The sequence below is a fragment of the Camelus bactrianus genome, chromosome 8, assembly GCF_048773025.1.
Source record: "Camelus bactrianus isolate YW-2024 breed Bactrian camel chromosome 8, ASM4877302v1, whole genome shotgun sequence".
NCBI lineage: Eukaryota > Metazoa > Chordata > Mammalia > Artiodactyla > Camelidae > Camelus > Camelus bactrianus.
Genome location: NC_133546.1, coordinates 58,895,052 through 58,910,129, shown reverse-complemented (window position 1 = coordinate 58,910,129; position 15,078 = coordinate 58,895,052). Strand labels below are relative to the sequence as shown.

General features: G+C 34.5%; 1 protein-coding gene across 4 annotated transcripts in view; it reads right to left on the bottom strand.

Moving 5' to 3' along the window:
• MAP3K7 (mitogen-activated protein kinase kinase kinase 7) overlaps positions 1-15,078 on the bottom strand; it is a 64,806-nt gene that overhangs the window by 31,514 nt on the left and 18,214 nt on the right. For all 4 annotated transcript variants that reach the window (XM_010948924.3, XM_010948926.3, XM_010948927.3 and 1 more), the window contains 6 exons: positions 10,765-10,889; positions 8,360-8,488; positions 7,832-7,962; positions 6,132-6,213; positions 3,267-3,397; positions 2,457-2,586 (listed from right to left, as the gene is read on the bottom strand). In XM_010948924.3, coding sequence (XP_010947226.1) covers positions 2,457-2,586; positions 3,267-3,397; positions 6,132-6,213; positions 7,832-7,962; positions 8,360-8,488; positions 10,765-10,889 — 728 coding nt within the window. The remainder of the gene's footprint in view (positions 1-2,456; positions 2,587-3,266; positions 3,398-6,131; positions 6,214-7,831; positions 7,963-8,359; positions 8,489-10,764; positions 10,890-15,078) is intronic.

Sequence of the window (15,078 nt, the reverse complement as noted above, 5' to 3'; positions counted from 1 at the left end):
AACTTCATCCATGCTCAGAAAAGGCGTGATTAACGAGCAAACAACTGCCGATACAAGAGGTTTCATATACTGGCTTTAATTAGCAGGAAAAAAAAAGACAGAGACAAACAAAGCTGCAGAGTAATGAGAAAGCTAAATTTCAAACATGTTCACTGAAATAATCTACCCAAGTGAAACCACTGATACGCAATGAAGGGCTAGGATGAAAGCGGGAAGTAAGTAAGTTAAAAAGAAAGAAGCTGCCATATTTGTTTTAATTAAACTAACAGGAATATATAGTCAAGTTAGGTACTTCTTGAAGTGTACTATAAAGTAAAATTCAGTGATTAAATGATAATTGTTGAATCAAAGTATGAAATGTATATGATATTATAAATATCTAAACATACTTCTGGTAAAATGAATATTTACTGTAGTTTCCAAAGTTTAGGGAACATTCCTGCTAAACCTGAATAGTACTGAAGGGCTGGAAAATCACAAACCTCTCAAAGTAAGACAATTCACCAACAGATGTTCAACCATCTGTTTTACGTTTAGGCAGAGAAAGGACAGGGTAATTTAAATGTGTGTGGTTATCTTTAATCTAGTGAAATATCACTTCTGTAAAGAATAATTATAAACCAGTACCTGACTAAATATTGATGCTAGCGGATATGAAATTATTACTATAACCTTACAGAGTACTTCCTGTTTGAGGGTGGCAATCACTATTTGGCAGGTCTAACATGAATGATATCCCAGAAATGAAAAAGGCTCCTGAAGTGTGAGAGTGTGTTCCTGTTACACTGTTCATCTGACACTACACTGTGACTCCCTCATTCCACAGAAACACTTGACTCATCGAGGCCGGGAAGGCTTGACAGTGGCTGGTGACCTCCATTCAACTTGACTGTTTCTGAAGACTCATCCATGTGGCAGAGACTGCTAGTTACCAGCCAATCGCTACTCTTCCCTTCTTTCTTACCAACAGAACCCAACTTTACTCAGGACAGCAATGTTCCCAGATAAAAGAATGCAGATCTCTCCTTCCTTTGGAGCTACATGTAGCCACCTGACCATATTACTATGGCCAATGACATCTATGTGGAAGTTGTTAAGATGGACTTCTGGGAAAGCTCCTTGAGAGAGCTTGGGCATGTGCCCTTCCCCTAATTCTTCTTCCTGATGCTTCGATTATGGATGTGATGATTGGAACTGTAATAGTCACTATGCAGCACAAAGTAACCTTGAGGATAAAAGCCACACAGTAGGGACTGTGACACAGAGAGACAGAAGAAACCCAGTTAGTAATGATCATGGAGCCTACCTCCAGATTCATATGTGTGTGAAAAATAAAGCTCATGTGTTAAGGACACTGTTATTTTGGATATTCTGTAATATCTGATTCTAATGCTAACTGGTAAAATAAGCGATCATGATTAGTTGAAGACAACTAGAGTTATGATGGTCCTCTGGACAACTTTCCAAAAAGAGCTTCACACAAAATGAGAACATTCTACTTAGAAAAAACCAAAAAGACCTAAAAAAAAAAACAAAACACAAACCTGGTTAGCTAAGTTAAAAAAATACATATATACTAATACACTTGGAAATATACTTATATAACATATATAGTTAAAAGACTAGAGGTAAATACACAAAAATGTGTGTTTATCTCTGAGTGGGACAATTATGAGAGATTGGTTTTTTTGTTTGTTTCCATTCCAACATTTTCCACAATAGAAATGTTTTTATAATCAGTTCCCCTTCACCCCTGGGGCAGTCAGAAAGAAAGCAAATTAAACCAGCATTACCAAATGAACCTGGTTAGAAAAGAAGGTTAGAAGTTCACTCAGGTAACAAAACATTTATAATTATTTTTGTGCTGACTAATCTTTCCATAATTAATCATTTTAAGTACTGACAAAATGGAATATAAATGCTAGCTTTTTCAAGATCAAATAAAATTACTGTGATCTTTAATTTTACAATTAAAAAATTAATCACAAACTTAGCTATTTTTGCCACTGAAAGGAGGGACAGCAGACAGTAAGGCCATATCATATTTGGAGCTGGAGTACATTTTTCTGCTAATTTCAAAACAAAGTATTTCCTATTACTTGAGTTCTGTAAATTCTAGTAGAATCACTCAAAATCCTCCAAAATGTCCTGGTTTTGGCAAAATTTCCATTTCTCACTTAGATTTTTCAGCTCATGTTTGAGTTGAATTACATTTGATAAAATCTGTAGTTAGGAAGGTATATTTTATAATCCAAATAATTTCAAAAGTCATACTTTCCTTATTTGGAATTTGAGATAAATGTATAAATTATCACTAGAAGCTTAAGAAGTATGTTGTAAACCAACTTCCTGTTTAAAAAAAATTTAGGACACACAGACACACACAAAAACTCCTTCTACGGAAACAACTGAAATGACCATTTTCACTCCCCTGCAGGCTTTGATTTCCATTTTACCTGTGGTTGCAGCAATCCTGGCTTCTATTTCAGACATATCAGCACTCATCCTCTTGCCTTCGGAGGTTGGGGGCAAGCTCTCTACGCTGCTCCCACGGGAAGCTCCCAAGCTTAAACGTCCAGATTCACTCTGTTAAAGATACAGGTCAATTTGAATTACTAAAGCTCTTTATACTGAAAAATCCTGGATAGCCTAGGAGGAAGATATACCAACTAGGATTCTTAGGCTTTCTGTTCTGGAAGAAAAGGAAAGTTTTCAGGGAGAGGGAGCTCCAGGGGTAAGGGAGAAGCAGCTGCAGGTACTGGCCTTTAGGAGTTGGTCACTAGAGCTGAGGGTTAAATGCCCCCCTTATTAGTAAACTAAGTATCTCAGGCAAGATGAATAAAATCACTCCTTAAAATATGTTAAAATCAATAATAGCAAAAATATAATAAATTTGGACAATATGAAAGATGCAGAACAGCTCCTTTAACCAGGTAGTACAGCTGAGAAATATTCATTTTACATTGGCAACCATCAGCCATTCAAGTTAGGGCTCATCAGAAGGCGGGAGCTGCACAGGTGGCAAAGGCAGCAATTATCAGAAGGGAAAACAATGTGACTGCTGGTAATAAAGGAGGATCTCTCTACTCTTAAGCTTATATGTCTGCTTTAGGAACAAGATTCAGGATTTGTAAACTAGAAGATGGCAAATAATTCACTTATCAGTGTAACGTTAGTATACTAGTTCATGACTACTGGTAAGGTTACCACATGATTTTACTTTTTTTTTTTTCCTTTCCGACTTTACTTTTAATAACAAAACAAACCTGTTGTTTTGCCTGGTTTTTCAACAATTTTGATTCTAAGCGTTTAATAGTATCATTTGTGGCAGGAACTTGCTCCATGTTAGTGTCACTTTTATTACTGGTATTTGTAGAAGCGATGTCCATAAACGAGCCTAGGAAAGCAGAAACATTTATGACTATAGGTTGGGAGTGATACAAATGCTTCATTCAATAAAATGTAACTTAAATTCTTTTCTAAACTAGTAAGACATGAACAGAAATAAAATAACTTTTCAAGCTAAAGAAGGTACCCAAACAAACCCATTTTAAATGAAAATTAAGGATAACACAAAAAGGGAACCAAAATACCTATACAGTCTTCTAACAGTCAAGGATGACTTTAAGATTCTTAGCCTGAGCTAGTAGAATGGAATAGCTATTAATCAAGATGGGGAAGAACATGGAAGGAATGAATTTGGAGGGAGCTTAATTTGGAAAATGGTACTTTTGAGTTCCTACTAGATATCAAGCAAGTAGTTGGATATATGAGTGTGGAGTTCAGGTCTGGGATAGAGCAAAACACTGGAAATATATGGTATATAAAGTCACGACACTGGATGAGATTATCAAGGAAATGAGTTTAGACAGATAAGCAAAGAGGCCACATGACTGAGCCCCCAGCACTCTGACATTTATAGGTTGGGAAGATGAGGAATAACCAGCATAGGAATCCAAGAGAACAAGTGACCAGAGATATACGATGAAACACAGGCTAGTATTGTATCCTGGAGACCAACTCAAAGCGCTGAAAGAAGTAGAGAGTAATGAACTGTGTCAAATGTCACTGAGAATCAAAAAAGATGAGAACTGAAAATCATTCATTTAGACTTAGTAATATGAAGAAAACTGGTGACCCTGACAGGAGCAATTCTGGAGTAGCGGTATAATAAAAGCCTAAGTGGAGAGGGCACAAGAGAGAATGGAAAGAGAGAAGCTAGAGAATGCAAATACGACTACAGCAGTGCCACCAATGGGGGGTATGTTCCAAGATCCCCAGTGGGTGCCTAAAATCTTGGATAGTACCCAACCCTTACATACTGTGTTTTTTCTTATACTTACATACCTATGATAAAGTTAAATTTAAAAATAAGGCACATGAAGAGACTGACAACAACAACTAACAATAAAATAGAATAATTATAACAATAAACAGTAATAAGAGTTACAAGAATATGGTCTCTCTCTCTCAAAATACCTTATGGTACAAACTTACTACCTTATCCATGTAACTAAGCACTTATCCTGCACTGTGGCTATAACTTTTGCAGTCTGAGGTGTGACAGCAAAACTAGCACAAATTTCTTTTTTCTTCTTCACAATTTCATGGATAGAAGATTCACTTTTACTGGAGATCTTAGCAACCTCAGCATACGACTTTTTTTCTTTCCTTATTAAAGAACTTTCACCTTTTCACTTAGAGGAAGCACCTTACGGCTTCTCTTTGGCATATTCAAACTGCCAGCATCACTACTCTTCCACGTCAGGGACATTATTAAGTAAAATAAGGGTCACTTGAACACAAGCATTGCAATACCGAGATAGTCGATCTAACAATCAAGAGGGCTACGTTAACTGACAAACAGGCAAGATATACTGGACAAAGGGATGACCCATGTCCCAGGCAGGATGGAATGACATTTCAGCAGTCTATTCAAGATGGTGGCAATTTAAAAATTATTTATTTCTGGAATTTTCCATTCAATATTTTTGGACTGCAGCTGACTGGGGTAACTGAAACTGCAAGAAGTAAAACTGTGGACAAGGGGGAACCACTGTATATATGCTCTGGGAATGACACCAGTAGAACGGCTAAAATTGCTGGGAAGAGCAGATGGGATATGATACACAAGTAGACAAGCTTGCCTTTGGCTAGGAGCACGGATGCTTCAGCCATAGTAACAGAAGGGAGCGCAGAGCAGAGGGGCAGATACAGGCAGGAGGGCGGGTGGGGTGGGGGAGCTTGCGGCAGCTATCTTCTGATCACAGAGAAAACAGTAAAGCAGGTCGGCTGAGAGTGAGGAGTGGAGAGCAAGGTTTTTAGAAAAGTTCACTTTAAAATTAAGAGCAACTCAAAAAGATTTTTAGTAAAATTGGAATTTGGGAATAACTAGCCAAATAGTAAAAAAAACCCTTAAAATAAATATAATTACATTTGACGTAGGGGAAATAGACCAGTAAAAACAAAATTTTAAGTATAAGTATATGTGTACATGTACACATATGCCTTTTAGTTTTAGTTAAATTAATTATAAAATGCTTATTTTGAGAAGTAAAATTTTTGTAAGTTACAGTATTATTTCTATTATGTTTTTGATGACTGCAAACTATGGAACTGAGAAACTCAAACTAAAACAAAGCTTCTTAAATAAGAGTCTCTGTAGATTCCTCTACAAAGACCAAAAAGTAGGGTGTACATGATAGAGAAATACATTGTTTTACATTTATATACATATATTTTTTACAATAATTTAAAGTAAGGTGTTCATGATAAGGAAATATGTTGTGCTCTACATATATTTACAATAATTTCTAATACTATTTGATCTAGCAGTATCTGTACAAGAACTGTTTTTCAAATTAGCAATGACATTCACAGCAATATAATATCCAGTGTTTTTATATATAACTGTAAAAATTTCAAGACCTGGAAGCAGATCTTCAGTACCTCTTTAATCTGTGTAACTGCATGAAGAATGATGCCTCTGGAAATTCAAACTGCACTCAGTCATACTAAATGAAGAAATTAGAATGCAAATGGGGATATCTTTCATTGCCTCTTGATTATAATTTCATGGGAATAGAGACACAAAAAATTCAGGTTATTACTGTTTCAATATATCCATTTACCTGTACTGGTGGCAGAATTGCTCTGTCCTTCATCTGAATATTGACAAGGGTATTGTAATGGCTCATCAGCTCCTGGAAAGTACTATATATAAAAAAGTAAATAATAATTTAAAATTTCTTTAATACAGATTGAATCCTGTGAAAATTAATATGAAGAGTACATTTGAATTATTTCCCTGTTGGGATTTGAATGGAGCAAAGATGCTGCTTTATTTTCAGTAAGGCATACACTGAAATTGTAGGTATCTAAGGTTGTGACAATGGGCTACTCTTCTGAATTTCAACTGTGATCAATGCCATGCAATTAAGTATCTATTTTACACAGAGCCTAGATGGTCTTGAAGAAAACTGCAAATACTTCTTTCGAGGAACATATGAAATACAATAGATTTCCTCATAACTATATGAAACATATGAAATACAATAGATTTCCTCATAACTATATGAAACAGATTCATGTTTTCATAGCAGTGATATAAACCTATAAATTGCTGAAATGACTTAGTCTGAAAATGGAGACAGTACGCCATTCTATAATTGTTAGAACTAAGACTTTAAATATAAAGGACAGATTATGAATGTCCCTCTATGAACTGGAGATAAAATATTTGAAATATTTGCTGGACAAAAATTAGAATTAAAAATATTTTTTCCCTCAAATTAGACAAAGCACATATAAACATAATTAAAATTTGAACAATTTATATAATCCAAAGTTTTAAGGTATCTGACTATGGAGACTAAGTTGTTTTCTTACAAACATATCTTTAGGTCCTATGATTCTAAATGCAGCTAGTACCCACATATAATGTTAAGCTTTGATCAAATTAGTTCAAGCTGGTTTGCCTAAATTATTTTCAATAGAATGAATAAACTAAATCTTTGGCTATTAAGGAAATCACTTAACCTATATTTAAGAAGATTGAAAGATTCTTCTACTTAGCAACTTATTCTGAAATTCAGGCACTTACATAAGTACGTAAACTTTTTAAAGTCAAGGTACCACTAGATAGACTTTGTTAGTGTACTAAAAACCAGAGGGCTGAAATTATTCAAATAATTTTTAAAGTGTTTTGATTTACAGACTAGGAAATTGTGAAAATCATTTAAAATGGTTCTTCTAAATTCCAAAATTCTACAGATCCTAGAAGGAAGTTTAACTTTTTAATGGCAAATGAAAAGCTGAAAGTATGTCATGGAAAAGCTGAAAGTATGTCATGAAATGCGAAAGGTAAAAATCACTTAAATAAATGTATCTGGGAAAGCAACCTCTCTGTTGCATTACATGAATGACTGGTTGATGAAAATCTGTACTAGAGAAAATTTAAAATTTAGGTTAGCAAATGTTTGAGTCATAAAATACCTAAGTCCTGTAAAGGTTTAAAGATTATCTAATTCAATTTTTCTTACTTTACAGATAAAGCAACAGGTCGAGAAACAAACACATTTTTCTACTAAGCTAAGCAGGAGGAAGAAACCTTGTCTAGCCATCTTTTCATTATAAAGAATTAGATTTTTTTTTTCAAAATAATGTTTCCTCCTCTGATTATGTGAGTAATGAACAGTCATTCTAATGTGGAAAATACAGAAAGGTATAAAGCAAAAAATAATAATAATACTCTTTTACTTTAAAATCCCATTAAAACTCAGTATATATAAAATCCCCTTAAGCCCAAAGCTCCTCAAAAGAAGGATTATACCCGCATCAAGTGAGTCATTATTTTCACAATTTCCTCCATTGAAGGGCGCTGAGAAGGATCTTTAGACCAACAACGCGTCATCAGGCTCTCAATGGGCTTGGGTAAATTTTTGATCAGTGGTGGTCGAGTACCTACAATTGAAAGGAGGGGGGAAAACAATATATTTACCCAAAGAATGGTGCAAGCTTTAATTTTTTTAATATTTATTTCCAAAGCAGTATTTACTTCATCTATCTTGTAAGATTTCTTTAGGAAGAATAACAGTACTTTTTTTGTTCTTTAGGTTAACACTGTATTATCATAAAGGGGGAACTACACCTTCTGAAAAGCCAAATTGAAAATTTTATGTTCATTATGAACTTATGGGTTACCAGGGGGGAAGAGGGTAGGAAGGGATAAATAAGGAATTGTATATTTTAGTATAAGGGATTAGTATATTTAGCATTTAGTAAATGGTCATCTTTGAGGGAGAAACAATTTCTAAGTAGGAAATATACAAAATATATTGAAGAAAAAATTTTCACAAACCGTTATGAACAGCCCACATGATGCGAAAAGCTGGGCCACCGATTTCATCAAAGGGTTTCCGACGTGTTATCACTTCCCAAAGGATAATACCCCAGCTGAAGACATCACATTTTTCACTGTAATTGCTACCTAGAAAAAAAGTAGTAAAATTTCAAGGCTTTTTCCCACATGACTTGCAGAAACAACTGCTTTCATAAATTTTAAGAATGAGCATTATGTACAAAACCAAGAGAATGCTGCATGTAGAGCCGAGAAATTACTTTCTCTGAAGAACTTAAAAGTCTTTGCAATAAACGTATTTTTTAAATTAATTAAGTATTAACACCACACTAAAAAATCCACTTTAGAAAGCTGGTCATTTTCTGCATTTTCATCAAGAGGCATAGGCCTTATCTTTTATTTATTTAGACTTCTATTTTCTCTGGGGCAGAGTATAAAGCATTTGTACATTCCTTTCTTTAATTTTTAAATCTTAAATTTCTTCTCCCATTCTCTTGATAGATAGCACTACTATTAAAGCAGAAGAAAATTTTAATCTAGTGTTAAGATTTTCTTTTCAAAATACCTGGAGAGATAAAAGTTGTTAATTTACAAACTTAAAAATAAGTTCTAAGTGGAAAAATTATCAATAGCAAATTTACAGTAGGCAGATTATGCAGCAAAATTTATGAGTACTAAGCTGGCTGGTGAATAAGCTCAATAAATAGACAAACAAACAAACCTCCCAAACCCATGAACAACTCACTGGAAGAATGACCAATTACTACAGCAACAGCTACACATGTACTTTACACAGGTACTAAGCAGCACGCTGTAAGCGTTACAGTGATGTTAGAATCTGCTTTGGGCTACAGGTGTGACATCTTTCAGAAAGGAAGAGCTCTACATAGCCTCACAGTCTGAGCTTTGTTGCTCTAAACCATCAACAGTAACTTTTATTTCTGGGTTCTTTTGCTCTCCATACTATAGTAACAACTGTGTTATTTTAACTGACAGAAAGGCACATTAAATAATTTTAAACCAATGCCAATCATACGGATTTTATATATGAACTTGGAAACAGATGGCATTATTTAATTTTATATAATTTAACACTTGCTTGTCCACTAACTTTTTAATTGAATTTTGTGGCAAAATAGCTCCACTCAAGTGACCAGCTGCATAGCAAATTTCTTTCTCTTGGTGGCTAAAAACAAAGAATAAAAAACTTCAAATTCATCAAAAATAAAAGAAGTCAAAATCAGAAGCTGATTATTGGAAGTATCTGAATTTTATGGGCCTTCGTATTTCCTAACATATGAATCACACATCTTCAGTTCAACTTTTCTCATTTAAAAGATAACATGATGTTTTTATACAGAAACCTCATACGCAATCTGTGAATCACTATTTTACAACATGAGCAAGGTATGGAGATGTGTAACAAAGTAAACGTAAGCTTATCCTTCACTTGTCCTTAGTATCATACTTTTGCCCAAGTAGTTGCATTTTTTTCTAAGGCATGCTGATTTCAACTTTAGACCGAATTTTTAATTGCTAGGAAACCAACACAAAGCCCAGATGATTCTTGTTACTCCCTGTGTCTATGTTCTATAAAGTTGCTGTGAACACTGAGTTACTCAAAACTGAATTATCTGCTGCTAGGGGAAATACAGGGTTAGGTTCCTGAAAGCCTCGTCACAACATTTTTGTTAAATAATCAATATACAACTTTGTTTTATGTGCATTTTTGTTTAAAACACCTTATTTTAATATAAACTGTTGACTCATTAATATATACCTCATGGCCAGTGGCACTGTAACTCATGCCTCGATGAAGATTAGCTAGCATATATATTTTCTTCATAAGACACATCACAGCTTTCTTATATTTTGGAACACTAGGAAGCACTTTAATAATACTCGTAGAGGCCATATTAAACAGTGAAATCACCAAGAAAAAGCACAAAAAAGGGAAAAATGTGGCACCAAAAAGATCACAAAAATGAGACCACAAGAGAGCTGACAGGAGAGCAGAACGTTGCCTTGTTAGGCCTCAGCTGGGAATGTTGAGTTGTTGGGCAACTCAAAATTTTTCTCCACCATGTGCACGCCTGTGAGTGGCTATGATAGAATCATGAGTACTGATTTTAGGCTACAAAAAGGTGATTTTGCAATTACGGAATCTGACAATAAGGATCAACTGTACCTACACTTGAACCTGCACAGAGTGTGCTGGACAACTTCACTCTTGCTATGAGAGTCACGACAGAAGGCTATGTTTACTTACTGCCTCCTTAGACTTTAGTATGTTATCTTATAATCACATACTCTGCAGAAATAAAACTAGGAAAACAGGGCAAAGCCATAAACACACTGGATTTACATGAAGCAGATTATCAGTCACATCACTTATACCATTTTACCTTCAAAAACTTCAGGCGCCATCCAAGCAGCACTCCCCTTATTATTGGTCATGTGTGTCTGAATGTCACAGGCTGTACCAAAATCACAGATTTTTAAAACTGTCCCCCCTGCGACCAGCAGCAAGCTGTTTAAAACAGATAGATAAATAAACAAAAGGTTATAAGACTAATATTTGATTCTATAATAAAAAAGAGACATTTGTGGAAATAGGGTTAAGCAAAATGTCACCATTCAACGTCTATGATATGCTACCTGGTGGCTATAATAGTTTAATAATTCAGAGGAATATAAGCAAAAATTAACCTTAACCTAGTTCTCTTAGGGAGACTGCTAAACCTACATTTTGATCTCTCCATCCTATCCCCATAATCCTTCCCGACTATCCTTCTCTCTGGGCCAAAATAAAACGTGGGTTTTAAACCACTTCTAGTGGCTGAACATTATGGTGTCCTGAAATGGGAGTGGATGGAGAGTAATACGTTCATAAATTGCTCAATCTTCTATAATTAATCTACATATGCCAGTGTTTTTTAAGTTGCAGGTAGAAACATAGTTATAAAATTTAAATAATAAGAACCTAGATCACAAAATCAATTCAGTAGACTATGACAGCATTTAAAAAAATAAAACAGAATAGAAAGTATCAAAGTACATCACAAGTAGTAAGATTAAATACTGTTTCAACCAAGTTTGATTCAGTTCTATACACTTTTTTATGTACACACAATAAACTGCGAAGTATTTCTTACTGTGAATCATGGTCCACAAGTTTGCAAACCTGTTTTTTGCTGTTACTAACTTCCTGGTGAACAGAAATGAGAGTCTTTGGTTTAGCCTAATGTAGCAAGAGGATGGGACTAGTCCTAGAGGAAGGGAGCCCAACTAGGTCTTTGAATGACCATATGGAAGGTCATCTGTCAAAGAGGAGCACCTGAGTGAGAAGTAAATTTCTATTGTGACAAGCGTCATATTGGCTTTAGCAGTTAGTGTTAAAACAACTAATATATCAAACTATTAAGATTCTCTTAAGAAACTGATACTCATTAAGTCTTAGGTTTTTCATATCACACTGCAACTCATTACTCCTATAAGAACTGAAATATATAAAGCTATCTGAAACTGTAAAAAGAATCATAAAGATTTTTATTAGCTTATTATTAAAGTTATTTATACATTTCAAAATGCAAATCACTCTCTACATCATTACCTCCAAAGGCTTACTGGCATGTGGGTTATTCTGTAAACCAGCAGAAACAATTCTTTAATTTGAATCCCCTCCAATCATCTTCTCTTAAATGCAAAAAAAGATGCTATTATTTTATATAGCCAACATTTACTTTAATGTATGTTTACAGATTTTGTTTCACCATTCCTTCTTGAATCTTATGCTCAGCTTATATAACAATTTTCTTTCTTCCCAAAATACCTTTAATTAAGGTCTACCTATAGTGAATTCTCTCAGGTTTTGTTTCAAAATGTTTTTAATTTACACCTTCTCCCCTTAAAAATAATATAGGGCAGGTACACAATTCTGTGAAGATAGATATTTTTTTTTTGCTCTGTGAAGTTGTGATTCCAGTCTTCTAGCTTCCATTGTTGGTGAAGAAAAGTATACTTCAGTCTGTCAGTCTTCTGCAGGAAAATCTCCCCTTTGTTTTTGCTGTTCTGTAGCCTCAATATGGTGTGTTATAGGGGAGATTTCATTTATCCTGCTTAGAATTCATAACTTTTACTTGGAAAATTCCTGGCCAATCCCTCTTGAATTAGTCTCGCCCCATCCTATCTTATTCTACTGAAAATCTACATTGTTAGTCCTCCCTCTCCTCTTCCCTGTGTTGATTAATCTATCATTTTTCTCATCTATTTGTCTGCGCTGCACCCTGGGTAATTGCAGATACATTTTACGGCTCACTAAATCTCACCACCTATTTCATATCTGCTATTTAAAATTTTTAATTATTTCTAAATGTTTTTTATTTAGTTCTTTTGGTCCCTCTGATAGTTTTCATTCCTTGCACATTTTAATTCCTTCTTTTATTTCTGTAAATAATTTAAGCATATGTATTTTACAGTCCATATTTGATAATTACAAACATTTGGAGTATTACCATTTGATGGCTTAATTCTGCTTTGTGTTATCTATGCTGATTTTCACTCATGGTAATTGGGTATCCTTATGGGTATGATAATTTTTACTGTGGCTTCATATTTGAATGATCTTAATCTGGAATAGTCCTAAAGGCCTGGATTAAAAGTATATGGCTTTAAAAATGGAGTTTCACTCACTTTAGATGCTCTGAGACACTATCAATTCCAAATCTCTTTTAACCTGTCTTATTGGGATTTTTTTTGATTGGGCAAGTACAGCAAATTCAAACTCGCAACAGCATATTGTAGTAATACTCAGTAACAGTATATGGGGATTCATTATAATCATAACTTATAAATTATTTGTATATAATTTCGTTCGAAAATTAACTGGAGAGATTATTTAGAAAATTAATTTTTAGTCCAACATAACTAAGATAAGCCAGATAAACTACTATTCACATCTCCATAATGCCACAAATACTTCTATGATAATTCAAGTGAAAAAAATGCTATTTGCAAATTACCTTTATTCGCACTTCAAAAACAAAAATTTTCCGTTTCACTGTTGTTCAAGTTCTTACTACACTTTACCCAAGATAAGAATTCTGTAACTGATGTCCTTGTTTCATCCTGGTACATTCAAAATTCCACAATAATTTTTCTGAATGACTTCCATATTATTACTATTAAAATTACTATTCCTTTACTCATCAGACAAATGAACTTGTAAAAAATAAATAAAATAGGGGCATAAACACACTGTATAAAACACCTAACCACATCATCAGGTGTCTTCTTTATATACCATTGTGAGGAACTCTTCTTGACTACAGAATTCATAGGTTTTCCAGTGACAATCAGATACAGCATGTGTGTTTGTAGACAATTATATATGAAAGCACAGCCATTCCAAAGAATTTTCTTTTCCTCAGTACATTCTGAAAAATCACTTTTAATTCTAAAGCCCAATTTGTATATTGGGTACCCCACAGGTGATCTGCAATACTAGAGGATAAGTCCAACCATAAGGATGCTCAAGAGGAATGAATGACCTAGACCAGACCTCTTGTAAGTATGTTAATGATATGTATTAGCAAAAGGCAAGTCCCTATCTACAAATGATTTTAGTAGGACATATTTGATCTGTCTAAATAGGTTGGTTAAATAAACCTAAAATTTACAGATTTATGGGGTATGGTTGGATGGAGAATGGAAGTAGCTATTTAAGCTGTGTGATTATCGAAGATAAAAGATGTTAGAAAACTGCAATGACTTCCTTTTGTGAGATATTTTAATGTATATTATTTAATAACTTATCAGTTATTCCAAAGCCAAACACACCTTAATGTGGAAGGGTCACTTTTCGGAGTTGCATCTAATGGTTTCTAGCTTCTCCAGGAAAGGGACACGTTGTGCCAGAATTTTGCCTGTATCCTTTGAATCAGTCAATTTGTTGCTGGATAAAAGCTATGATTTTCATGAGTTTGCTTTGATAATTCAACTCTGTGTTAATACAGGGAGCAGAAAGAAGGACACAATCTCCATAACCGGGAAAAAAAAGTCTAAGTGAGTACTTCTTTACTAGCCAAGATAGGTAGCTATGACAACAGCCTCAGGAGTCAAGTTAAAAAAATAAAAGTGCCATAAATCTGGGACTTCAGCATTATATGACCAGGGACCTGGGGAAAGAAATCAGTTTAAGCCTGGGAGTGGAAATAAGGTACACTAGTGAGAACAAGAGTTTCCAAGAATTGAAACCTAGATAGAGGGTATCAGATTAGATGTGAGGATGAGAGTTATACCCAGAAGGGATGCTTCGGTGCTTTAAACCAGTATCTAGAGAATGGAATATCTGAGACTGACTTCCCAGAGGAAGCCTCAGATCTGAGGACTGATGTGGTGGCCAGGGGTGGGGGGAAGGGAACGTGGGGACTTTCACTTTGTTACAAGTGGGTACAGAAGGGAAAAACTAGAGAGAAACTGGAACAATAAATACCATGTTTACTTTCTTTACCTGAGTATCCATAAAAATGAAAAAATTCCAAAAGTTTTAGCCTTTTAAGTATTTATTTAGGGAATTTTGAAGTTCTTTCAAAGTCCCCAAATCCACAACATGGAAAAATCCAGAAGGTTTTCAATTTCTACTGAGATGCCAGAAATGCCCTTTGCCTTCCTCTGAAAAGGCAAAAAATAACTGTATATTTTTGAGTAATATGTACTAT